This window comes from Podarcis melisellensis, assembly GCF_964234715.1.
Source record: "Podarcis melisellensis genome assembly, chromosome: 3".
NCBI classification, from domain to species: Eukaryota; Metazoa; Chordata; class Lepidosauria; order Squamata; family Lacertidae; genus Podarcis; species Podarcis melisellensis.
The window spans coordinates 81,831,512-81,856,383 of NC_138530.1; the positions used below are offsets into that span (position 1 = coordinate 81,831,512).

The 24,872-nt window shown below is 38.8% G+C and overlaps 1 protein-coding gene across 3 annotated transcripts in view; it reads right to left on the reverse strand.

Annotated features, from left to right (window-relative positions):
• Positions 1-1,655: 1,655 nt before the first annotated feature.
• Positions 1,656-24,872, reverse strand: part of TTK (TTK protein kinase) — a 30,942-nt gene continuing 7,725 nt past the window's right edge. For all 3 annotated transcript variants that reach the window (XM_081904871.1, XM_081904872.1, XM_081904873.1), the window contains exons 2-22: positions 24,723-24,866; positions 23,577-23,802; positions 21,828-21,934; positions 21,505-21,648; positions 20,422-20,518; positions 20,266-20,332; positions 20,080-20,177; positions 18,527-18,608; positions 16,172-16,295; positions 15,506-15,678; positions 14,328-14,497; positions 13,186-13,294; positions 12,435-12,527; positions 12,004-12,161; positions 11,763-11,911; positions 10,359-10,483; positions 8,879-8,959; positions 5,953-6,129; positions 4,753-4,843; positions 4,458-4,555; positions 1,656-2,299 (exon numbers count right to left, since the gene is read on the reverse strand). In XM_081904871.1, coding sequence (XP_081760997.1) covers positions 2,213-2,299; positions 4,458-4,555; positions 4,753-4,843; positions 5,953-6,129; positions 8,879-8,959; positions 10,359-10,483; positions 11,763-11,911; positions 12,004-12,161; positions 12,435-12,527; positions 13,186-13,294; positions 14,328-14,497; positions 15,506-15,678; positions 16,172-16,295; positions 18,527-18,608; positions 20,080-20,177; positions 20,266-20,332; positions 20,422-20,518; positions 21,505-21,648; positions 21,828-21,934; positions 23,577-23,802; positions 24,723-24,866 — 2,600 coding nt within the window. In that variant the 3' untranslated portion in view covers positions 1,656-2,212. The remainder of the gene's footprint in view (positions 2,300-4,457; positions 4,556-4,752; positions 4,844-5,952; positions 6,130-8,878; positions 8,960-10,358; positions 10,484-11,762; positions 11,912-12,003; positions 12,162-12,434; positions 12,528-13,185; positions 13,295-14,327; positions 14,498-15,505; positions 15,679-16,171; positions 16,296-18,526; positions 18,609-20,079; positions 20,178-20,265; positions 20,333-20,421; positions 20,519-21,504; positions 21,649-21,827; positions 21,935-23,576; positions 23,803-24,722; positions 24,867-24,872) is intronic.

Genomic DNA, 24,872 nt, shown 5'->3' on the forward strand with positions numbered 1-24,872 from the left:
GGTCCACAGATGGAAAGAGGGCAATTTGATTTGTTTTTGCAGGGGAGGGGTTAATGTTGTGTTGCTGGTGTGAGGAAATAAAACTGAGAACCACCGAGGCAAAAATAAAAATAAAAAATTCCACTGGGGTGAATAAAGAAAAGGGATTTTTCCTGCAACAGAATGAGGCATCAGCTGTTATGGGTGAAGAGGGTATGCAAAAACCATTATCTTATCTCTGTATGCATTCTTGGTTGCCCCTTTTTAGTGGGCTTGACTAGCCATCTGTTTCATTGGAAGCAGCATCCATATTATCCCCCCTCCCCATTATTACTGTTGTTGTCATTATTTATTATTTCATTTCTATTGCTTATTAATACAACCCACTGCCTTCTTTCAAAATGCTAAAAAGAGACAGAAATCCAGTTGTGGACAAATGGTTAAACTTCTCTGAATCTTTACACAAAAGCACTGCCACTCACCACCCAGGGAGTCCCTGCAATTTAATATAGTGCATTGCATATATCATTCAAGATAATGACAATGATGCCATGAAATAGATGCAAATGAAAAAAAGACAATCTAGCATTAATTTCCATATTTCTTCCCATTACAGAACTCAGTAGATGCAATGCTTTGAGAATTCTGCATCAGTAATATGAGCGAGGGGAAGCAATCAGGGTAGAACAGACAGGACTTCCAACTAAGTCTTGTAGGGTGAATTGTTCTTGTTCAAATGGTTTAACTAGTTTTATATGATCGCAGAGCTGGATTACGAGACATCTTCGCTATCGGTGCTCCAGAAGTTGCTGAACTGCAACTCACATCATCCTAGGCTATTGGCTTGTTGGAGATGATGAAAGTTGTAAGTTCAGCAACTTCTGGAGAACCAAAGATCCCCACACTTGTTGTGAATGTCTATATGGTAGTGAAATCCTATAGTAGGAGCTTTACACTCTTAGAAAGCCCTTTTGCCTTGAAAGGGAGAGCCTAGAAAATTTAAATAATCAGTAACAGAGTTAAGCTCCAAGTTGGATCCTGGCAATCACAGACCCACCAAGCTGGATTTGATGTTTACAGGCCTATTTCTATACACATTCCCACCATTTGGTGGACTCTGTGGCAAAGTAATAATTATTTATATAGTGCTTTAAAAGAACAACTCCTAACTAAAACATTTAACATATGAGAAAATGAAGTACAGGTTCTTCTTGTAGGTTCATAATATGAAAACAGCCACACCCAGCCCCCAAGAATTGCACAAATAAGGATAATCTCCAGAGAAAGAAGTATTGCCGAAATTAAAAGCAAGCCACAGTATTTAAAATCCAATGTTGCCATTCCTGAAACTGTATTGGAGCAGCTGTTAATCCCTGGACTAAATTATTCAGCTATAATGCAGATTTAATATGCTTTCTCTTTGCCTGAATGATGTCGTAATTGTGCCTATACTTAGAGGAAATGTCTGCCATCTTGACATTAATGAAGAACTAATCCACAGAACTTGAAAAAGTTAAAGGAGCTATCATGGCTGAGTTGGAGACAACCTAAAATTTCACACACAGGATTATTTTGGTCACCTTTCCAAACTTGTAAAGGTACTCAGTATTTCAATACTTACAGCTATTTAATTTTGGAAGAATTCTTCCATTAAAAAAAAAATCACATTCTAGGAATAACAGTATAAATCTTTTTATTATTATTATTTACAGAGTTCATTTTTTATTTATTACAACGTCTGGTGTCATTTATAAATCAAAACATGTCCATGTCAGGATGTAACACCATAAAACAAGAAGCAGAGCATAAGAGTAGCTAAATTACATAGTGTCCCACATCACCAGTAAACAAAATGAAAGAAGTCAATATTTCAAGAAAAATACTGGCAAATACTAGAGGCTTGCAAATAAAGTTTGTTCTAACCCAGTTGTCCTCTTTTTTTGCATGATTTAAAGAAATGCAACAAAATATCTTCCACATTTTCAACTTTTAAGGTCTCATCTGTGTTTTGTACCCAAATATCCACACATTGAACCAATCTGTTAAAATTACATAGCGAGACCGACTGTCCCATAAGACCAACATACAAATACTGGATAAACAAATGACAAAGAACATTTAGACCATAAAACAATTATCAGAGGCAAGGCAGTTCGGTTTAAACAGACCAACTATTGCCTAGAATAGTCTTATCATGTCTTCATTAACACTTTTTAAAGCTAAACTTTATGTATCACTTTGTGCTCCGTGTTTTCTTGTCACAGTTTGCAAAAGCAGACACATCTAAACCTTCACCGTTGCTGCACTGCTCGTATAAAGCCTGAAACATTTAAAAAGAAGAAGAAGCAAATCAGATCATCTGATGCTATCGTGTTTTCTTTCAAACCTCCTTTCTCAGCTCATATTTTGCATGGAGCGTTTGACTTACCCCTTTCCTCCACATCCCCAGTTGAAAGCATAGTTATCTGAATTCTCACATAACGCACCCCCCCATCTCACTCTGTCTCCCCCTGCCCATAAAAAATCTAGCCCCAATTCCTTCCACTCTCTCCCAGTCATTGATGAAATTTAGACTGCAAGCTCCCTGGGAAAGGGATCCTTTTGTGATAAAACAACCTGTCAATATGCCATTTCCATGTAGAATCCAGTGAAAAATCCTCTCCATAAGCAGGGGTTTGAATGCTCAAACTAGCCAGTGTCATACTGATTCTGGGTAGTGAGCTAGCAATGGAGTTCTATGCACAGGATCTAACCCCTCCTTCCCCCAGTGCTCCACATGCTTGTCTACTCCGGGCACCCTTTGACTTGTCTACACCTGAATGAAAAATTATAAAGCTGTAGATTATTCACTTGCACACTTTTGTCAAAACTTAATCTTTGAATTCAAGTCTATTTGGCTTAAAAAGAATGCTCACGCCAGCTTTTATTGCACCTAAAAAAGTATTGCTAGAATATGCAAATGTTGTCAAGAAGCATTACAAAGCATGTCCAGAAGCAAAAAAAAAAAAAAAAAAAAGTACCACTGAATTTTCACTGTGATAGAAGAGTACTGCCATGCAGAGTACAGTCGTTTTGCCCAATACACATTTTTGCCTCATTTAACAGTTAACCTCATTTAACAGTTAACCTCATTTAACAGTTAACCTCAACGTGACTGAATGAGATTATTTATTTATTTATTATTATTATTATTATTATTATTATTATTATTATTAAAATGCAGACATGCCTAGAGAATTCCAACTACAGTGGTACCTCTGGTTACATACTTAATTCGTTCTGGAGGTCCGTTCTTAACCTGAAACTGTTCTTAACCTGAAGCACCACTTTAGCTAATGGGGCCTCCCGCTGCCACTGCACGATTTCTGTTCTCATCCTGAAGCAAAGTTCTTAACCCAAGGAACTATTTCTGGGTTAGCGGAGTCTGTAACCTGAAGCGTATGTAACCCGAGGTACCACTATAGATCATTTCCAAGTTTCAGGGCTTGTAAATTTAAGAAGGTTTTACTCAAGCCATCACAATGTAGCCTTGTTTATAGAGACAAGTAGTAAGGATACCTAACTGTAGTCATAATCCTGATCTGCTGCAAGTAGTGCCCACCCCCAAAATGGAATAAAATGAAGGATAAAATGAAGAAAAGCTGATTCCACAGTTATCCCACAGGGATTTTTCCTTGACTGTCATTAACTTAATCCCTTAATTCACTGTGTCCCTCAGTTTTCATCACAAGATGAGTAATCATTTAAATAAAATGCCTTGAGGGAAGTTTCTGCTGGAAACATCATATAGTTTAAATACAATAGGTTATACTCAACTAGCTTCTATTCAGACTAGACCCAATGAAATTAATGGACCGACGATAGTCATATAATTAATTTTAATGGGTCTACTCTGAGTAGGCCTAGCACTAGAAACCACCCAATAATTCCTATGAATGAGTGACAGATTGAGCTTCAGCAGGTGGGTAGGAGGAACTACCACTCTCGTTTCTGAATGCCTCCTGCATGCCAACCAAATCTTTCTTTTAAGTGAGAGCATTTCCCTTATATTACTATTATGAAGTGCAGTCTGGTAGGATTTGTTTACTTGCCATAACACATTGCTTTGAAGATTATGAACTTATATTCTTTTCCGTTTTATACCATGTCACTCCCTGTTAGGGTGAAAGCCTTTCCTATCTTTATACACCAAACCATTCCCCACTGCCTATTAAGATCCGCTGCTTCTCAAATCCACTATTTTTGCACCCTCTCCTGTCCATCTCATACAACATTCCTCACTACACTTTTGTAACACACACCTTCCTGCCCCAAGTGGACATTTTATGTGTCTTGTTTTGTATCTTTGTATCTTCTTTATTTGGTATAAATAAATAAAAATAGGAACTGTTATCAGTTCTACATTCTCTTTCTGCTTTAAGTATTATAAATATAAAGTTCTTAGTAAGAATACCACTGCCAAAAATACATTTACTTACTCTAGTAGCTCTAGAAATGGAGTTAGGAGAGTTCAGGCCAACAAGATGACCGAGGATGCGCTTTATTTCCTCTGTTGTCCCTTTTGTGCTTGAATCCCCTAGAAAAATGTTAAAATCTGGTTATGCTTAAAATGTCCAGCTAAGCTGTATGAAAATTCAGATACCAGAGCACTTGGTGATATACTTAGGTTAGCAGGTATATTGTTTACTCTGTGAGAGTATTAGACAAGAGAATGAACACCATTATATAAAACTCTGGCGAAATAAAGTGAAATTCAGTAACAGATAAAGTTACCTGTTTGTGAATTGGCTTGAATATGTACATAAGGATGAACCAACAATTCAGAGACAGATATTCTTTGCTTGGGATTCCTTACCAAACAGCGCTGAGGGGAGAAGTTACAAGACAGAATCAATAAAACTCAGTTTTCTAAAGAATATTATAGCTCGACATTGTTTTCCACATTTTATATAGGAAAGGTATCCCTAGTGAACTGAAAGTGCACTCCATTAATCTAGTTTGTGCCTTGTAGCATCAGATTCAGCCTGCTGTTTCACAATGGAATGGATTCTGTAAATATTCTATGTCAATGTTTCCCCAAAAGTGACCCATGGCCCGCCAGCTTATTCAGGCGGTCCCAGCAGTTTCTGTAAAGAACACTTACAATTTAAATTTTACTGCTTCTCTAATATGCTTATTGTATTACAATTTATATAATTTAAAAATTGTAATACAATAAACATATTAAGAGAAGCAATAAAATTAAGAATCAAATGAAAGTTATCTCAACCTTGTAAACAAACTGGCCATGTTAGAACAATCATAATGATAATGGATGATAACAAACTAAGATTAAGCAGAATGCTACCTTCTTTCCAATAGGCTAGTTCTCTAAAAGGGGCCAAGAGAAATAACTTTTCACATAAACACTTGTATGCTGTATGTTCTTCAGGTATAATCAAACACATAACATATAGTACATGGTAATTTTTTTAAAAAATACACGGTGCCCTTAAACTTGCCTAGGCATTGGAGAGAAACAGAATCACATACAAAAGTGCACAGAGCTTGACTCCCAAGAATAATATGCCAAAAGACACTTGAGGAATGTAGACTCTTTCCTGTCTCTGTCCTCTGCACTACAGCTCCACCCCACCCCACCCCCAAAAAACCCTCTCCTTAAGGAGGAGGTCCTTCTACCAGATTTTGAGCAATTTCTTCCTTCCCTCAGCAGCCTGCCTGTGCCCCACTGCAAGCTGTTCAGAGGGACCTTTCAACTTTCCCTGGGGCACGGGGAGAAAACGTTAGGGAGGAGGAGAACGAAGAAAGTCCCCCTTTGTGAGCTTCCTTTCATGGTTCTCAGGATCCAAGCCCAGATGTAGTTCCCTGCCCCCCCCCCGCCCCAACCACAAATGATAAAGTCAGGAACTGTTTGATATATACATTAAGAATGCTAAACAAAATTATATTGTACAAATTTACACAGGTGGGTACCTTTAAGACATCCTGGAGGTCTTTTTCTGCAATATCAGGGAATGCTATTTCATGACTAGGATCAATTATGGCATGAAGTTTTGCAATCTGATTTGTTATGTGCTGAAATGGAGTTCTTCCATAGGTCATACAGTATAAAATGCAGCCCAATGACCAAACATCATTTTTTGGACTGATCTAAAAACAAAGGCAAGGATAGATGGATGGATGGATGATAGGTAGGTAGGTAGGTAGGTAGATAGATGCTCCTCACACAATTAACACAATGACTTTGAAGCTATTGCCATTGCCATTACATTAACATACGTGGTGCAACTGAATAAGCAATCAATTATAAAACCTGGTGCAACAGCATAACAATTAAGCAATAAAGGAGAGCGTCTATATTTCAAAATCTGATCAATGACACACCTTTGCGTCGATGCATATTGCCGAAAGTAGGATGTTAATTGTCAGGAAAAGTAATTTGCACACAGTTAAAACCACAGAGAGAAATCTACATTATCAGTTTTGTAATCTAAAATAATGGAAACATTGCTTCAAAGGCAGACCATTTAAAACGATGAATAATACTGCTCATAAAAATTGTTTAAGAAACTGATGCCCTGGTAAGGGATCAACAGAAAGTGGAATACAATCATAAAGATTCTCTCTTACTACCTTCGCACTGATTGAAACATAAACCTGTTACACTGGAATGTCTGCTTTTTAACTCAACATGAGTAGGTAAGTTTCAGAAGAAGAGGAGGAATATAGACAAAGGGAGCCTCAGTTTGTGTATATTTAACATGCTGGCACGGGAGTCAGCTTATAGAAGAAAATGAACACAGGCAACTTAATGTAAGGCAATTTTACTCTGTTCACTTAAGCCCACAAGTCTTTGGCTGAAACAATTTTGCAAAGGAGTAAGATAAATTGCTCCCCACCTCATACCCCCATCTATGTGATGGGAATGATAATACTTTATGGGGCTGCTTAACAAATTACTTAGAAAATGCATGTAAAAACCTTGCAGTGTTTTTTGCTCTTCTGTTGGCTAACATCACCGTTACACAAGGTTTTTTAAAAATTAACTTCAAGACAGACCAGTGAGTTTAATCGTTTTAAAAGTAGTGTAAACATTTGTGGCGTTCGTATGGAGCCCCCGGTCGTCTCACCAACTATTCTCAAGTTAACAATGAAGAGTGTAGTTTATTGCAGACACAAATAAACTTTAAATGCATTCAAAACACTGTTACCTTTTACCCTCTTAGTCTTATTTTATCCTGTCTCTAACTCTTCTACCTCCCCTCACACAAGAACTGTACAAACTTCTATTTCCATCTGTCTGCCAACTGCTTTCCCAACTGCTTCTTCCCAACCAACCAACTAACTAACAACTAACTAAACTTTGGGCTAAGCCCTTTTTATAAACAGGCAGGCTCCGCCTCTGGCTTTTCTATTGGTCTACCTATTAACTCTTTCTCTCCCCCTGTACAGGTATTTCCAAAAGAACAGGCAAATGCCACAACATTAAAGGCCTAAGAAATAAGGTTTGGTTGTGCTTGAAGGAAGGCTGCTGAGGAGGCCATAGAGCAGGCCCTCCAGATGTTACTGGACTACAATTCCCATTTGTTAGAGGGGGCTTTCTTATGGTGGCAGATGAGAGAAACAACGACACCACGAGGCTGGTGTAAAACTAAATCAAATAAAGGTTTTATTACAAAACAACAAACATTGTGGGTGTTTTCTCACTGCAGGCAAAGTTCTAACTGCAACTTTTCCTCCTTTTGTAGTTATGACCAGCTGTACCCAATCTGCCCAAAGCTCACAGAAACAATTCTTAAAGGTAAAAACATATTTACGGTTTCTTTGCAGAGTGACTCCCAACACCATCATGACTAGCTAACAGGACCAGTGGTCAGGGATGATAGGAATTGTAGTCCAAAAATATCTGGAGGGCCGAGTTTGGGGATGCCTGCCATAGAGGATCTTGGCTGTGAGTCCTGGGAGAGCTGCTCCCTGCCTTGCGGGCCTTTTTTCACCTGGCCTGGGAGGCGGAGCCCTGACTCACTCCAGATACAAAAGCTGAACAGACTCTTGGGCTGGCATGTTGTTTGGGGGTTTTATTGTTGCTGTTCCTGTTTGTACCTTTATTTTAGATCTTGTGATTTTTGCAAAAATTGTTATTTATTGTTTATTATTACTTCCGTTATGCGGGAGTCATGTTTGTTTATGTTGTAAGCCACCTTAAGCATGGTTTAAACTGTGGAAAGGAAACACACACCAAAAATTATGTACATATATATAGATATGTAGGAATGTCTTCCTGACCTCTGCAGTATTTTTGCTGGCTGTATAGGGTCAAAATATGTATCTGCCTGTCCTTACTGCAATGTTGGACAGAAACCAAGGAGTTTTCTTTATGCTTTTAAAATCAGAGACAACCCTTCACCAAAGTTCACTCTCCCATGTGGTTGTCTAAGGTGCTAGTTTCACATTTGAGCTCTTCCTCTCACAAATTTTCATTAGGAAGAATCCAGCGCCAGTATAAGGGTCCTTGCTTTTCCACGCAGTAAGCCGCCTCCATCTGATGCCCCTCCTCTCAATCCTACTGCAGCCTCTTGCCCCACATCTCAGTCATTCCCCAAGGATCCCCTGATTGCCAGCCACCCAAGAAGTACATAAAGCTGCAGTATCTTTATGCTGGGACTGGATATAATCCATTATGAAGCTCTTATTAAACCCAGGATCAATTCTAATTTGATGCTATTTCAACTTCTGCTACCATCCCACCACACTGCCCATACAAGCCTTTTATAACTGCTTTATTCACATCACTGCATACAAAAAAACCCCCAATGATTTTGTCCTGGGTTTGTGGAGATTTAGAAAGTAAGATCCAAACCAAAGCATTTCCCTCCTTCAACCACAGGGTATTTTTTACCTTTGACCTTGGTTTTCCATTTTCACCACAGGAAGACATGTCTTTAATTACCTCTGGTGGCATGTAGTTAACTGTGCCAACCTAGTAACAATTAAAAATATAATCATGTAATTAATTGACAGTTTAAAATTAGAATCTCATGTTTTTTTAGAAAGATTGCTCTGAAAAGGGCCCTGAAAAACAATGCTCACAAACCATTTTTTTAATTAATCCTCTTAAAATCCTGCTATAGTTCATTAGAAACTTTAGAACAGGAAAAACAAGCTTGACTAGGAAACTTCAGAAAGCTCTTAACATATTGTTGAAGGCAACTGTATCTCAGAGAAATTAGTAATATAGGCAATTTTCAAAATTCCTCAGTAATTCTAATCCAACACTGAATGATTCAGACAATGTCTACATTAACTTTTTTTTAAAAAAAATTGTACTCAAAATGATGTTGTCACACTATATGCCCAATTCTCCACCCCAATAAAGCCACTGGCAACTTTTGTCAGGTTTGGTGAGTCAGTTTCAAGCAACAGAGCTACAGTAATTAAGAGAGCGCTCTGTGGGATTGTGAACATCCTCTCCACAGCTCTGAGAAAATTCCTCCTGTTGCTTTAACGGAAGCAAAGGAATATAGCCACACTGATGTTAACCATGGTTAAGGCAAATCAGATTCTGTGCGTAACCATGATTTGAGGATGGTTAAGAACCTTGGTAAAATAGGAGCCATAGCTAATGTCCGAACCAAAGTATCCATTGACTGTGGTTAAATTGAACAGGAGAGAAGGAGGAAATCATAGGGCCCACTCCCTACCTCTTAAACTTTGTCAAGAGATTGGGTCTGCTACGTACATATTGATACTAAGTGAGCTGATTAGGCTTAACTATTTCCTAGCTTTAAAAAACCCACAAAACAGGATTTCTTTGTGAAATTTTATGCTGTTTCACCCTTTATGAATACTCTTCTCAGACCCATCTGAAGTGGGACATGCCCTTCATGTATAGACTGCTATATATCTCTGTTGGATGCCAATGCCCAACATATAACCTACAGCTTGCAACATTTCCGCAGCAACCGGGCATAATTCAGGCTGCAACTCCATGCTATAGCACACATGCTTTCCATGCAATAGACCCCTGGCATCTCCAGGTAGGGCTGGAAAAGATGGAAACCCCAAAAGATGCTGTTGTCAGTGTAAACAATATTGAGCTAGGTGGACCAAAGAGCGGACTCTGTATAAGGCAGCTTCCAATGAACTTTTGTGAAATATCCCTTCTCTCTTTCTTCTGTGGTAGTCGTGACTCCTGAAGTCCACACTCCAGGAAACCATGAGCCATGACTGTGTCTAGACCCACAACCTGCCTAAAACAAGCAAGCACAAATCAAGACCCACAAAACTCCTCACATTATTCCTGATGTCCCATCATTGTGAAAACAGACATTCGTACTGTTTTATAATAGGGTAACACAAGGATGCCCCAACAGTCTCACCTGTGAATCTTTAAAAATGCTTGTCACATCTGGCTGCATTTGATTTGCAATGCCAAAATCTATTAGTTTTAGCATTCCATCCACTAGCAGAAAGTTTGCTGGTTTCAGATCACTATGAACAATACCTGCAAATTAAAATTTGTTCAGTTAGTACAAATTAAAAATATGTGCATTTACTCTGTTCTCTCACACCCATCCTACAAACCTTCTTGGCCCAACACACAAGGATGGGAGAAAAAGCCAGGTCCTTTTGTAGCTATGATAACAGACCTCGGAGACTGCAATTTGGCTGTGACATTCACCCTGCTCTAAGAAATCTATTTACTTTCACAGAGGGAACAGGTTTTTATCTAACCTTCATCATTGCACAACAAATCAAAACAAAAGCAAAACAAAACCCCTCTGGAAACATATTCCAAGATTAGAACTAGTTCCAGTTAATTTACAAAACAAGACACTACTTTTTCCCAGAATATAATTAAATGTTATAATTAAAATGCTCCATTCAACTGCTGCTACTAGCCTGGTTCGCACTGAACATTAAACCATAACAAAAGTTCAATTTCATGTAATACAAATAGTTAACTTGCATGAATTCTGGTATACGCTGCTAAGTACATCTGCCCATTACTCCTTCCTGACTTTGCTGTGCTCAGGAGGAAACCAACCACAAGCATAAACTTGGTTTCTGCTTGTGGTTTGTATGGAAAGAAATCACAAGTACTGGTTCACACATGGTTGACTTCCTCCTGGTGTGTTTATGTCTGCTCCTGACTTGGGCATCAGCTCCCTCAACATCAACCTGGCGGGGGGAAAGGAGGTGCCAACCCATCGAGATCCCCACAACCCAACCCAGATGTCCAATCCTAAGCTAACTTCAAACCAGTTACTGAAGCTGGCTTGTTTAAACTAGCCGCAGTTAAGATTAGCCTCAATTCCAGGCCAGAATGACACAGCAAACTGGCTTTTTGAAAGTGAATGAGGAAACTTCTGAATTTCTCCTAATTGCACAGAAGGTGAAGAATGGGGAGCATGTGAGCCTTACACTTGCGGTGGCTCATTCACAGAATACTAGACTATTTGTTGCTGTGACAGTGATAGAGATAACTAGATGGCGCTTTAAAAAGTAAGAAAGTATTATAGTTATATAAACAGTTACGGTAATGCAAACAAATAGCCAAATAGCATATGTCCCTCTCTATTAGATTTCCAAGAGGCAGATTTAATTTATTTATATACCGCTTGATTGTAGAAAAAAAAACCTCAAAGCAGTTTATGGATGCATAAAAAGATAGAAATCTAATGCATTATTTGACTAGTAATTTATTGGTAGCCATTCCTGTGAACAGCAAGTGTTGAAAGGTAGAAGTCTTCAAATACATAGAAATAAGCTTTTATAGATACCATGTGTGTGGATTGTATGGACAGCTTCCAACATATTTTCCCAAAAGCTCTTCCGCTCCCATGGGTTAATTTTTTTCTTTTTAAGCCAAGTGTTAAGATCAATGTTTCCACATTCCATCAACATGTAGATACTCTTCTTGCTAATTTCACTAAAACAAGTTATGAAAATGAAGTCATATATGGGAAATGACACTTTGGAGATGTTTTTAATTAAGTTGGGTTTGTAAAAACATTTACTCACTAGTCATACAGTCGGATAATCTTATCGCAATGTTGCTGAAGTTTATTTAAGTGTGCAATCTCGTTTTTATAGCTTTCTAAAGTTTGTTCCTCTGCTTCTTCTAAATTGACGTATTTGATAGCATAAAGCTGCTTCTTTTCATCAAGTACTTGAAACACCTGCAAAAAAAAGGGGGGGGATACTAAACACCAGCTTTGCTTGTTTTTAAGTGCATTACCAAATGTTAAGTACACCAAGGTCAGGGACCTTCTTGAACTTACCCTGTAAGGGAAGCTACCTATTACAAGCACAATACAAAAAGAATGGTGTTGCTTAAGAGAGATGGGGACAGGGGAAGTAATGACATAGTATGTTATGTCAGTGATTATTTTTAAACCACCTACTGCAAGCAACAGTTATCAATGAACTAAAACTTGCATTTAAAATCTCACCTTACTTGATCCTCCCCTGCCGATTTGTTTCAACACAGTATACCATTTTCCTTTAATACTGATGCAATCACTTTTAGGTAAAGGAGTTGAAATCTGAATTTTAAAAAAGACACATCAAAAGCAACATATGTTAGATATTTACAGTCATATCTCGGGTTACAGACACTTCAGGTTGCGTTTTTTCAGGCTACGGACCGCTGAAACCCAGAAGTACCGGAACGGATTACTTCTGGGTTTTGACAGTCGCGCATGCGCAGAAGCACTAAATCACAACCTGTGCGTGCACAGACGCGCTGCTGTGGGTTGCGAACGTGCATCCCATACGGATCACGTTTGCACCCCGAGCGTCCACTGTATTTAATATTCTAGCTTACTAGTATGTTCAGGTATTTCTTGTGGGACTGACATAAAACTGTCAACACGTTGCAGATTACAAGCACAGCTTAAAGAGCATAGCATCAAAACTGTTAGCCCAGAAACAAAACAGAAATTTGTTACATATTTAATACAAGACAACCATGTTATGAAACATTAAATGTACATTCTTTCTTTCTTAAATTTATATCCCACCATCCCTCTCAAAGGAGTTCAGGACAGCAAACAACAAGTGATAAAAGCAATAAAAATTTCTAAGTGCTTGCCTGTCCGTAAGAATGGGTTGCACCCACTATGGATCAGTTTCCTTCATTATCTCATAATGCGGTTTCAGAGCAATTTATTTTAGAAAGGTTACCGGTAATCCAGTACGCACTTGGAATGGAGTTGAGGGAGTACAAGGTTGCAAACAGGAAAGCTGGTTGTATGGTGTGATGTCCTTACTCAGGTGAAGAAAATTATTCGTTACGACTGGAGTACTGAAACTGTCAAAGGCATTTGAGCATTACAATCCTTGCACAAGCAGCAATACACTCCCCACCCCCCAATCAACTATGTATTTAACCAGCAGCTTAATTTTTTCATCCAAGTCACAATATTTGAAGTTGAATGTAATGTTTAAAGCTGGCTCAAAAACATCTCCAAAAAACTGCCCAAACATCTCCAAAAAATATTAAATTTAATCTTAATTTGAAGCGCATGTACTTCTAGTAAGAGGTTATCGATACAAAGATGACACCCAGCTCAATCCTTCTCTTCCCCTGACTTGGAAGAGGAGGTTGAGGTGTTAAGATGAGTGCTTGGATGTTGGCCTATAAATTGATGCTGAAAAAAACAAGGAGTCATGTGTCCTAAGTTCTCAAGTGCAGGAGAAGGGCAGATGGCCTGTTCCGGATGTCACTGCAAGGCTCGGGTGGCCTCATTGGCAAGGAGTCCCTTTTCCAGACACAGCTGGTCTGCTGACTACAGCCCCTTTTGGGCAGAAATTACTGGACCACTGTACTCCACCCTGCTCTGGTAACTTCCAAACTGGATTCTTGCAATATGCTGTGAGCAGCTGCCCTTGAAGACAACTCAGAAATTTCAACTGATCCAAAACACAGCAGCCAGTTTACTAGCTGGGCTTCCCTTTAGATCTCGTATAACCCCTATTTTAAAACAGCTGCAAAGGTTGCCTCGTGGGTGTTTAGATTGGCACTGTGATTGGAATTTGTTTTAAATTGTTTTTAATTCATTTTAAATTGTTGTGACTCGCAGACATTTAGGGTAAAGGGTGGACAATAAATCAAACTACTGTTACTACTACTCCTGCTTCGTTTTTACGCCATGCAGAATTATTGATGATGGATGTTTTTTCAAGTTCAGGCACTCTACAAATACTTTAACAGGCATTGAAGACGCACACCTCTTTTTAGTACATATAACCATTAGGTTGCTTAAACAGCACAAAAGCAAATTCCATCAAAAACTAAAACAGAATTGAAAAAATAAACCAACACACACACACACAAAAGTTACCAGGCCATGTAATCTCGCAGTGTGTTGTGGCTAGCTACTGGGCCAACAAGTGACTGGCTGTTTATCTTTGATGCAGTCTCTGGGGGTGAAAGTTTTCGAAAAATTGGCTCTGGTGGTGAAAATCTTTTAGAAACTTGAAACGCTGGCTGTTCAGCACTTGAGGTTTTTCCCTATAAAATGGAGAAAATGTCATCAGTTCTCAAGTAAGCATACATCATATAAAATCCACGTACTAGTGCGTGCTTGCTAAATAAAATTTACGTGGAAATCAAAGGTGCAATTTCTTTTTTTTCTTTTTTAAATTTACTGAAGATTTTATTAGACAGATTCTTAAAATACATGCAGTACCAACAAAATAACATTCACTGTGTTTATCCACTGTTTGAATCAGCAAAGAAAAGAAACTTCCGACTCTACCCATTGTACTAAAATACAATTAAACTATTATTTACACAGTTGTGTGAAGTTGTTTTTCGTTAATTTAACTATCTAACAAATACTTTATATTGCATGGCTCATTCAATATCTGCCAGAAAGCATTTCTTATTGCAGTACCCTTTGAAATATTCCTTAATTATTGACGATTCCTTGTTTACTTCTTGTGTTGAATTTCCGCTCACTGCCCCTATTCTCCTTGCTAATTGTAAGTACTCTATTAGTTTTGCTTGCCATTCGAACTTCGAGGGGATGGTTTTGCTTTTCCATTTTCTTGCTATTAAAATCCTTGTCTATGGCTATACTACCCTGAACACGCCCAATCTCGTCTGATTTCGGAAGCTAAACAGGGTCAGGCCTGGTTAGTACTTGGATGGGAGCCCCTCAAAGGTGCAATTTCACTTGATCTTTGAATTGCACACATTTCCAGAATTCAAAGCTCTGCTTATCCACTAAATATTATGGTCTATACTAGCATTTGCATGTGATTTGTCATGCATATCTAAACAGTAGGCAAGCACCAAGTACTTTTAGGAGGTTTTAATAGTAAGCTTGTGCACACAATACCATATTCAAGCAATTCTAAGAACAGTTTCAGATTAAGAATGAACCTCCAGAACAAATTAAGTTCTTAACCCGAGGTACCACTGTACAACTTTTATCCTACTCAAAAAGGGATTTCAGGACTAATGACAATGAAGACAACATAACAAAAAATCACTTATATAAGTCAATAAAATTACCTCCAAGTTTGTTTTGTGCATTGCTTCAATATTAAACCACTTATTTGCAGATGCATGACAATTTAATCTTGACTGTTTCTTTTCATCATTTTCAAGAGGAACAGAGGGGTGCTGTAGTCTTTCCAGGCAGCTTGGTTCTATGGTACTTGGCTCCTTGTGGTGCTCCTCAGTTTCTAAAACAATAGTTCCAGTTATCCAAAAGAATATGGTGGTGTTTACAGCAAGATATTCAGAAAAGGAAGAGGTTGGACTACACAAGGAGCACAAAAAACTTACTGCGAATAGACTAAGAGTGCTGCTAAGCCTTACTGAATTTATGCAAGTGGTGGACCGGAGAAAGGAGTAGCGGGTTGTAGGAGCTATAGTCATCCTTAGGGAAAGGGGAGATGCCCTGGGCAAACTGAACTTCTGCAGTGGCCTCAAGTTACAATGGAGACAGAGGATCTAAAATATGGGACTCTAGGGCAAGCAATAAAAACTACATTCAGAGGGTCATGCTTTGGAGGGGGAAAAGGTAGCCTCTTTTCATTTTTTTTCTAATTTTCAGCTAAGCCAACTATGCTCTGGCTACTTTAATCAAGTGCAGAATGAACAATCCACAAATGCCAAAGTTAAAAGTCTACTGAGATACCCATGTCAGTCTAATCCCACAGAGTTAAAGCAAACCTTTTTGTTTAACAGCATAAGTAGAACCATATTTATTCTTTAAGGTTGAAGCTGAATTGGTAGCTACTTCTGAGCTATCTTCATCTGGTGTCTGCAATTCCATTAACCATCTGCTTGGTAAAGGCTTAAAAAAGAAGAAGAGTTTTTTATAATAAAGCCAAGAGAAAAGATAGCCACACACTCAGCTGACTCCATGATTTAATATAGAATTAAAACTGAAGGATCCTAGCCTGCTTATTCTCCTGCATAATCTTGATGGTGGTGGTGGTGGTTATAATAATAATTATTATTTTATTATTTATACCTCACCCATCTGGTTGGGTTTCCCCAGGCACTCTGGGTGGCTTACAGCACATATACAAATTGTAATACATCAGACACTAAAATTTCCCCGATACAAGGCTGCCTTCAGATGTCTTCTAAACATCAGATCTTTTTTTATTATTTATATCCAGCCACTCTGGGCGGCTTTGTTAAGTTCTTGGGAAGTGAACTATAACTTGACTACAATAACAAGACAGACTCTAGAAGCAGCTTTTACAGTTTTATCTTCTATTGGAGCAAACTCTGAAATTTGTGTCTTATAATCTTCAGTTGCTTGCATCCTGACAAAAGGCATCCTTATCTTCAAAACTGAAAGATGAGAAATGGCACCAATAATATCTGCATATGGGAGAACTCTTGAGATTTGTGTCAGTAAATCTGTGCAAATGCCTTGGTTTGAGGCTTCTGCATATTTAAGTCAGCAAACTGGCCAATTTGAATGGCAACATGATCTCCAGTTCAGAACAGTTTCCCCAACCTTGTTTCATTTCTATCCTGTCACATAAAATGCCACAAACTGCTTTGAAAAGCAGATCATTAGTTCTAGAACATCAGCACACCAATTCTATGGGCTGCCACCCACTTAAGGTTTGGTTTAGTGTAGCAGCTAAGAGTGGATATCCTCAATTAAAATCTCACCTCAGTCATGAACTCACGAAGAGACAGGTGGGCAAACTTCAAGCTTGTGGAAACTACTTTATTGACCAACTATTCAGAGTCAGAAAGCCTTGCCAATAAAGCAGAGATCTAGATCTGCTTTCTGCCTGCTCCTGCCAACATTTAAGCTAGCTAATTTTGCTGTTTTCATCTACAATATGGGGATAAGTTTATCAATGTTTATATTTTGTAAGGGTAATAAAAAAGGAGTGCTTTGAACACTTAAAAAGTAGTATTAACATTAAGCTGTGACTTACAGCCATTCATATTGTGAACATTTCCATAGGCCCAATCTGATTTGTTTGAATAACATTTTAAATGATAACTGAAAGGTGTTGCTAAGAACAATTTGTTTATGATTAATATTAAAAGTGCCTCCTCTAAGGGCCCAAAGAGAAAGGCTCTAAACCACAAACTTTTCAAACTACTGCACATAAATAGCAACATCTACATAAAGTGACTCGTTTCATCATTACCTTAACCCACAAATGACACTCAAGCATGCATCGCTTAGTCCAGAGCTTTCCAAACTGTGTGTTGTGACACGTTAGTGTGTCAGCAGCAGCAGTGTACAGTTGTGTCATGCAAACTCTCCCCATGTTCCTCCAGTAGCTGGAAAGGAGTTAATTTAACTTCCAGCTTGCCAGTAAGATTGAATTACTGTGTCGTGAAACAATGCCTGTCTAAAAAGTGTGTCACCAACAAGAAAAGTTTGGAAACTCTGGCTTAGTCCCTTGGGGAGGGGGGCAGAAATGAATAAAGAGTTTCCCAAATTGCATGTTGTAACTTCACTGGGATTTTAAAATGGGAAAGGTGGTCATAGAGTCTTGAATGAGATCAGAAGGAGAAAGCATGATTGCATGCTCCTACTCCCATATCCTCCCGCTCACATGCAAATTTTTTCCCAGCCATGGCAGGAGGAAGAATATGATTTTCATGGCCTGCTCCTGCACTCTTGGTTCCATGGATTGTGAGCAGTGGATCCTGCATGAGCTTAAGGAAGTTTGCAGATGAAATGATTCAATGACAGGTGGGATTGCCAAATTCATTTTTCCTAGAACCCAACCTCCTTTTTGCCCCTTCTTTTATTGATTGATTGCCACACACACAAGTCTGAACACACACAAGTTAAATGAGTGTATGTTGCGCACTTAGTGTATATCTGAATGAGGCAAGGAGGGAAACCACCCTCATAGCAGCAGTGAGTAGTTTGCTTACTTTATATTTCCACATTTAATACCAAGTTAATCTGTTTTTGTATCATGGTGTTACTAAACTCCTACTTTGTCTACAAATTCTGAGTCTGTTTCTGCATCCCCCAGTTGCAATCTTATCAACCATGACCATTAACTTGAGTAAGAACATTCAAATTACCTTCAAGTCTCCTGGTATATCGCTTCCATTAGGTTTTGACTCACACAGTGGCAACTGGCTCAAATTGCTGTCAGATATTTTCCTAATTTATCAAACAAAACATTGTCTGTTAACACTAAGCCCGCACAAGTTGATCTGCATTTGTCCAGGAAAGTACAAATACACAAATCTGCTCAGGTTTAAGCACAGAAAACAATTGCATAGCATCATGTTAAAATTAAAAGACTGGCATTTATGCATTACGGAGTCTCCTGCAGCAAATGTTGCCATTATTAAGAACAAACCCGAATGGCGTACGACAAATCAAAAGACCCCAATAGGGATGTAAAAGCAAAGCTTGTGAAACACTAATGACTTGAAATGTGGGAGAAATAGCAGCTGTCAAGCTAAGCATAAACTTACGGTAGATAATAAATGTTCGGAACTAAACCTCTCAAATTCACACAGAGACACAGTGCAGTCTCAGCTACTAGCACTAGCTGCCCCATGCATCAACCACAAGTTACAGGTAGCTGCTTGCAGTTTTAAATATTTTCTACATTTTATTTAAAGCTGCTGCTATTGGTTGGTCAACAAAGGGGCTTGGAACCCCACTATTAACCATCAGCTCCAGGATGCCCCTTTATACTATGGTTACCAGATGTTTTTCAATGAATCCGAGGACACTTTTCAACTTCAATGGATTTTGTCAGGCAACTGATTTATAAATCCAGGGACTGTCCCCAGGAAATGAGGATGTCTGGTAACCTTACTTTACACCTGCCCTTCAGGAGAGGATGTAAAAATGTGGTTTTTAGCTGATGTTGGCAGTAGAGTCCTATTAAGCAGTAGCTGCAAGAGCTACCCACTCTTCCCTGCAGAAAAGTGAGGTGGGAAAAATGCTTCCCATCGCAACCTGCTCAGCTTATTTCATACTTTGGAGCTTGGAAGGGGATAAGGAACTCTACCAAGACAATCCATGCCCCACCTGTGCAGTTCAGAATTGGGAGCAATAATTTTCACTGCTGACCCTCAGAGCTTTAGCCTTCTTAAACACATCTATTGCTTGCCACTAAGAAGAAAGCCACAAAGTAATTCAAAACCAAGTAAAACAATTAAAATTATAAAAATTGCATAACTACTGGAGTACAATTAAATTAGTGCTGCTAAAAATCCTGGGAAAACAAAAATGTCTTTTGCCCAGGCCCTAAATGATGACAGCTAGTGCTAGGCAGAGAGCATTCCATAAATCACAGTTGTTCGTATGTTTACTACGGGGAACAAAGCGGTTGAAAATCTGTATATGGACTATTTGTTTTCTCGAGTAGACTAATAAATGACTTAATAAAACCGTCATCCTTCCTTTTGGCTGGTTGTTGGGCGTGCATAGATCAGTACATACTGGCCATTATTCTCAATGGAAATATCTGGTGTACATCCTATATGATTCATCTACCCCTCTGTTCCCTTTTGCAGTGAGCCACAAGTTCACGCACCAGAATAATGGATTGTGCTTTATATCTTTGTTCAATCAAGAGATACTTAAGTGTTCGTGAGTTTAAAAGGGACTGTACCTCTTTGCAATACTAGTTGCACATGGAATATCCATCCCCACAGAGTCATCCTCATCATCACTTACTAATCTGAAAGGAACTCTTCCAAACGGACGCATCTAAAAATGGAAATGGAAGTGGAAGTAGAACTCAACTCCATTGCAAAAAATCAAATACAAGAATACACAAATGTTTAAACAGGTCTACCTTGTTAGACTTATTTAATTGTTTCAATGGTTTACGTTCACTTTCCTGAGGAGAATACTTCTTCTCCCTGAAAAAGAGAGTTGGGCAGTTCTAATTGTACCACAGCACTTGGAAATAAATTAAAAATAATTCCACACAATATTTGGATTTACTTACCCATGGCAAGAACTATGAGTACTGGCAGAAATCTCATTAGAATCAACATTTATTTTCCTATTCAGGAAGTTTCCAGCTTCGTTATGAGAGTTTAGAGCTGTAAACATGTAATTTATTAAGAGAAAAAATTAAATATTTTAGTTGTTTAAATACCAAAAGTTGGGTATTTGATTTACAACAAGGAGAACAAAGCAGGCTTTATATACCTTTTAACCACACTGTAGTGATCTTTAAGGAATTTATTTTCCCAATACAACAAGGATTAGATTGAATACAACTGTGGCACTTGAGTGAATGTCTACGTTATATTGGTCATGACTCCAAACTTAACACAGAAAGATTATTTTCTCCCACCTTTCTATTATGTTAACTATATTCAGCTCTGTGTAAATGCTGGGATTTCACAGAAGTGAGTGAGAGGCTTTGGTATGAGCACTGTATTTAGTTTCTTGAAAATCTCAAGTTTCTTTCTAGCCCATTGGCTGCAAAAGCAAGCTAGGAAGCATGGAAACACGTACGTCTGGAATCATAATGAAGTGTCCATGGATTCCCCCAGAGAGCTGCAATAATCTGTTGCCTTCCACACCATTTATATCACTTAAGAAAAATCTAAAGGGTTTACTGCACACACCCACTGCCATTCTGATTGGACTGCAACAACCCTTGAACTGGTTGGAAAAGCGAAGGACTGATGGTGGCTTGACTCTGTCCATGTGCACATGGATTCAAGTGTGAAAGGTAAGAAATATGGCACACGGGAGGGAGGAAACAGGATATATGGAGATAGGGCAGGAAAGAGGGAAGCCAGGCTCATGGGAGGAGAAGCCTTTTAATTTCAACAAAATGGACCAGATTCAGCTAAATCAACTAAACCAGATTCAGCTAAATCTGCAGGAGACAGCACCCCAAGTTCCAGGAGTACGAAGGGGCTTTCCCTCCTTTCCTCCCCCCAAGCCCCCTCCCATCGGCTCGGGGGGGGAGGGGCTAGCAGAACACGTCAGCATGCAGTAGCAGAAGAGGGGAGAACTGCTTGTGCTGATATACAATCACTCAATTTCACCCTATAGTCTGCTTCAGACTCACCTGTCAAATTCTCTTTGTCTTCAACCGAAAGTAGCTGCTTTCTTTGTAAACTTAAGTTTCTTACAGCAATTTCCAACATTTCTACTGGAAGTGCTCCAACTTCTGCAGCTTTTTCAAGCAGCTGTTTAGCTTTTTTCAGATTTCCTAATTTAAAAAATACGAAATAATGAACTTTGTGCTAAAACAGGGTGTGTCTTCAAAAAATAAAGAACAGTATCCCTTTCCAAGCTGTTAGCATTTTACAACCATTCTCCAGGATAGGAAATGTGGTCAGTAACAAAGCTTAGCCATGCCAAATGTTGAGTAAATATGTATCCACATACCTTGAGAAAGTTCAAATTGCGCGAAAGCCACATGAACAAAAGAAAATTTACTGCAGGTTAGTCTGGCAAGATGAAACTGATCGCGTGCCTCTTCTGGGTCTCCAGTGCTGCAAAGAAACAATGGTTTGAAACAAGTGTTTCAATCATTCACCCTGCCTCACACATGCATGCAAATGTTATTTGTTTACTGGGAAAAGGGTGATGCCACCTAAATTTTGCAGTGCTTACAAATTAGCCCAAAGAAAATTAAATTGTTTTCGACCAGAGGTTAGTATGCGTCACAATACATACTGTACAGCAAACAAGGTAGCCTGCAAATTATCTGTACTCACTCTTTCCAATCAAAAATCCTATCCTGGATGCACTCTTCCTTGCAGAATTTAGAGGTAGTCCTATACCATAGTCGTTCTTTTACACTGTTTACTGCTGGTATTGGGGGGAAATGCCTTCCACTAGCAAGCTCCACTCCCTCTCAAAATCTCTTAAATGTTACGTAAGTACATGAAGGAAGCCACGTTCCAGGTGTGGTCAAGACACATTTTATTTTGTGTTCACAATAAGAAAATCAAATTTTCAATATTACCTTGTCTTCCCAATGCACAAGGAACAGCAATTCCAAAAGACGGAAACCTCATATATTGTCTATTGAACAAATGCTGACTGTGCCTCCATTTCTAGTGGCATTAGATATATATTCATTTATTCAGTCCTAAGCATCAAAGCAATTACCGTATTTTTCCATGGATAAGATGACCCCATGTGTAAGACGACCCCTAATTTTGGAACCCTAAATTAAGAAATCAAAACTTTAAACACCCAAGATCGCCTGAAGTTGTTGAGCTTGTTCACCCAAAAAATCTACCGGTGGTGTGGGGGAATCAGGTGGTGCTTGGCTTCCCTGCCTGCTCCTGGGTGTGGAGCACCGCTGCTGAGGCACATAGGCTGACAAGGCAAGGCAGTGGGCAATAGCTAGCAATAGGGAGCGGGAAAAGGAACCACCTTCCTGGCCGCCTGCTTAAGCGGAGACACCAAGGAGGTGATGTGACTGCTGGAGCACGGTGTCAACATCAACTACACCACACCACCCTAGGCATCCTACAATAATGGTGTATTTGCCTTAAACAAAAAACATTGTCTTATACACGGAAAAATACGATATGTAATATCAATAACTGACGTATGATTTTTTTCCTTTTAACTTGGGTATCATAACAATTACAAACAAATATCAAACACTGGGAGTGTATAAAATGTATACAGTAATCTTCAGGGATGGTATCAGGTAAGTATAACCAAAATAAAATGTTTTATGTTGCAAATTCAGGAAATGGGGATATAAAAAAGGCACGTAAGAAGAAAAGACACAAAGAAATCACGACACTTCAACTTAACCAGGTTGTTATAAATGCCAGTGGCGGAGACCAACTATGTTCTTGGATATTGACATAGGTCACAAAATCAAACTAGACGGAAATAAACTTCTGTTCTACATTGAATTCTGGGTACTTCTAATTAAAATGTTAACTTTTCCACTGATACACTATCCCATGCCTTTCTGTGCCATATCAGCTCCAGCAATATCTCCCTAATCCTTGCAATCATGAGTCATACAGTGGTCAATAAATGTCCAACTAGCTCCCTATTGTAAGCAACAGAATCATCTTCCATACAAAGATTAAGGAGTTGTAGTTGCAGTGAGGGTAAAAGACAAATGTTGAAACTTTCTGTTTGCCAGATATGAATACTTACGCATTCAGTTCTGCAAATCTAACCAAGATGCGAGCATAGCTTTCATTCTGATGGTATTTTTCTGCAGACAATGATGCAACTGCTTGCCTGTAACAACCAATCAGTCTATTTAACAAGCTGATGTCAGCCTGAGGAGTGCACTTAGCCTCCAGTTTAAGCAAATGATTTAACCAATCTTCAGGATTATTTGCAGTCATCATAATCTGATTAACAGTTCCAGAGTTATCTAAGAAAAACCAAGAGAAAAGCATTGTTAAGATTTTTGTTATAAAGAACAAAATGCAGTCTTGTCTACAAACAGCTAAAGGAACCATTAAAACAACACACGTTTTAGTTTCTTTTGGTTCCAACGTTTTGATTCATCACTCTAGAAATGGCCAGGCTACTACCTTCTGACGTAGAATGGGCAAACCTACCTTTTCTTTTGAAGGGCACTGCAGCAAGCAACAAACAACAACAACAGAAATTATACAACACCAAAATGTCATTTGTGTTCCACTTGCCAAAAGTATTCTTATTTTCCACATGCCATGGCACAAGCCATCTAGTGGTGTGGACTTGAAGTGGCTTCACAGAACTGGGTTGCAAGAAGGATTTAAGAGGGGTGCTAGCAAACCAAATGAAACAAACAATTATCCAAGTCTTAAAAAGCATCAAGCTTCTCTGCAAATAAGATCACTAGAGACACAAAAATTCTGATTAAAAAATCTCAGCAAAACAGAACAATGGAAACCCCTTTGAAGTCTGAGCAGAAGGGGAAAGATTCTGAAAATTGGAGCATTTCTCCCACATCAGAAAAAGAAGTATATTCAAAGTGCTGAGGGATCCACTTTGAATTCAAACTGTTTCCTCAGGAAAGAAATAAAAATGCTCCTTTAAAAAAAAGAAGCTCCCCATGCCCCCCCAAGTCCCTTGTGAAGCACTTCTCAAATACCCAGCAACTAGCTAATTGTTAAGTGTTTAGGAAGCAACTTGCAGAAAGTGAGTTGTAAGTTGTGTGATCAGCCCTCCCCAAGCAGCAATCACAGAGCTTCCAAAGTGGTTTGTGCAGCATTTCAGAAACATCTGGTTGTCAGACCCTTTGGAAGAGCTGCATAAAGGGCTTTGAAAGCACTACCAATCAGCAGTCACAAAAATACTACATACCTGTTGTATCCACTGATGCCTTGGTAATGTTAAGCTCAGCTGTAGTATTGTCATCATTTTTATATTTGCTTTTCAGGTCTTGAACCCTGCTCATAATAGAAGCAACAAACATACCATTTTCACTTAAATCTTCTTCCTGCATTTCTAGAA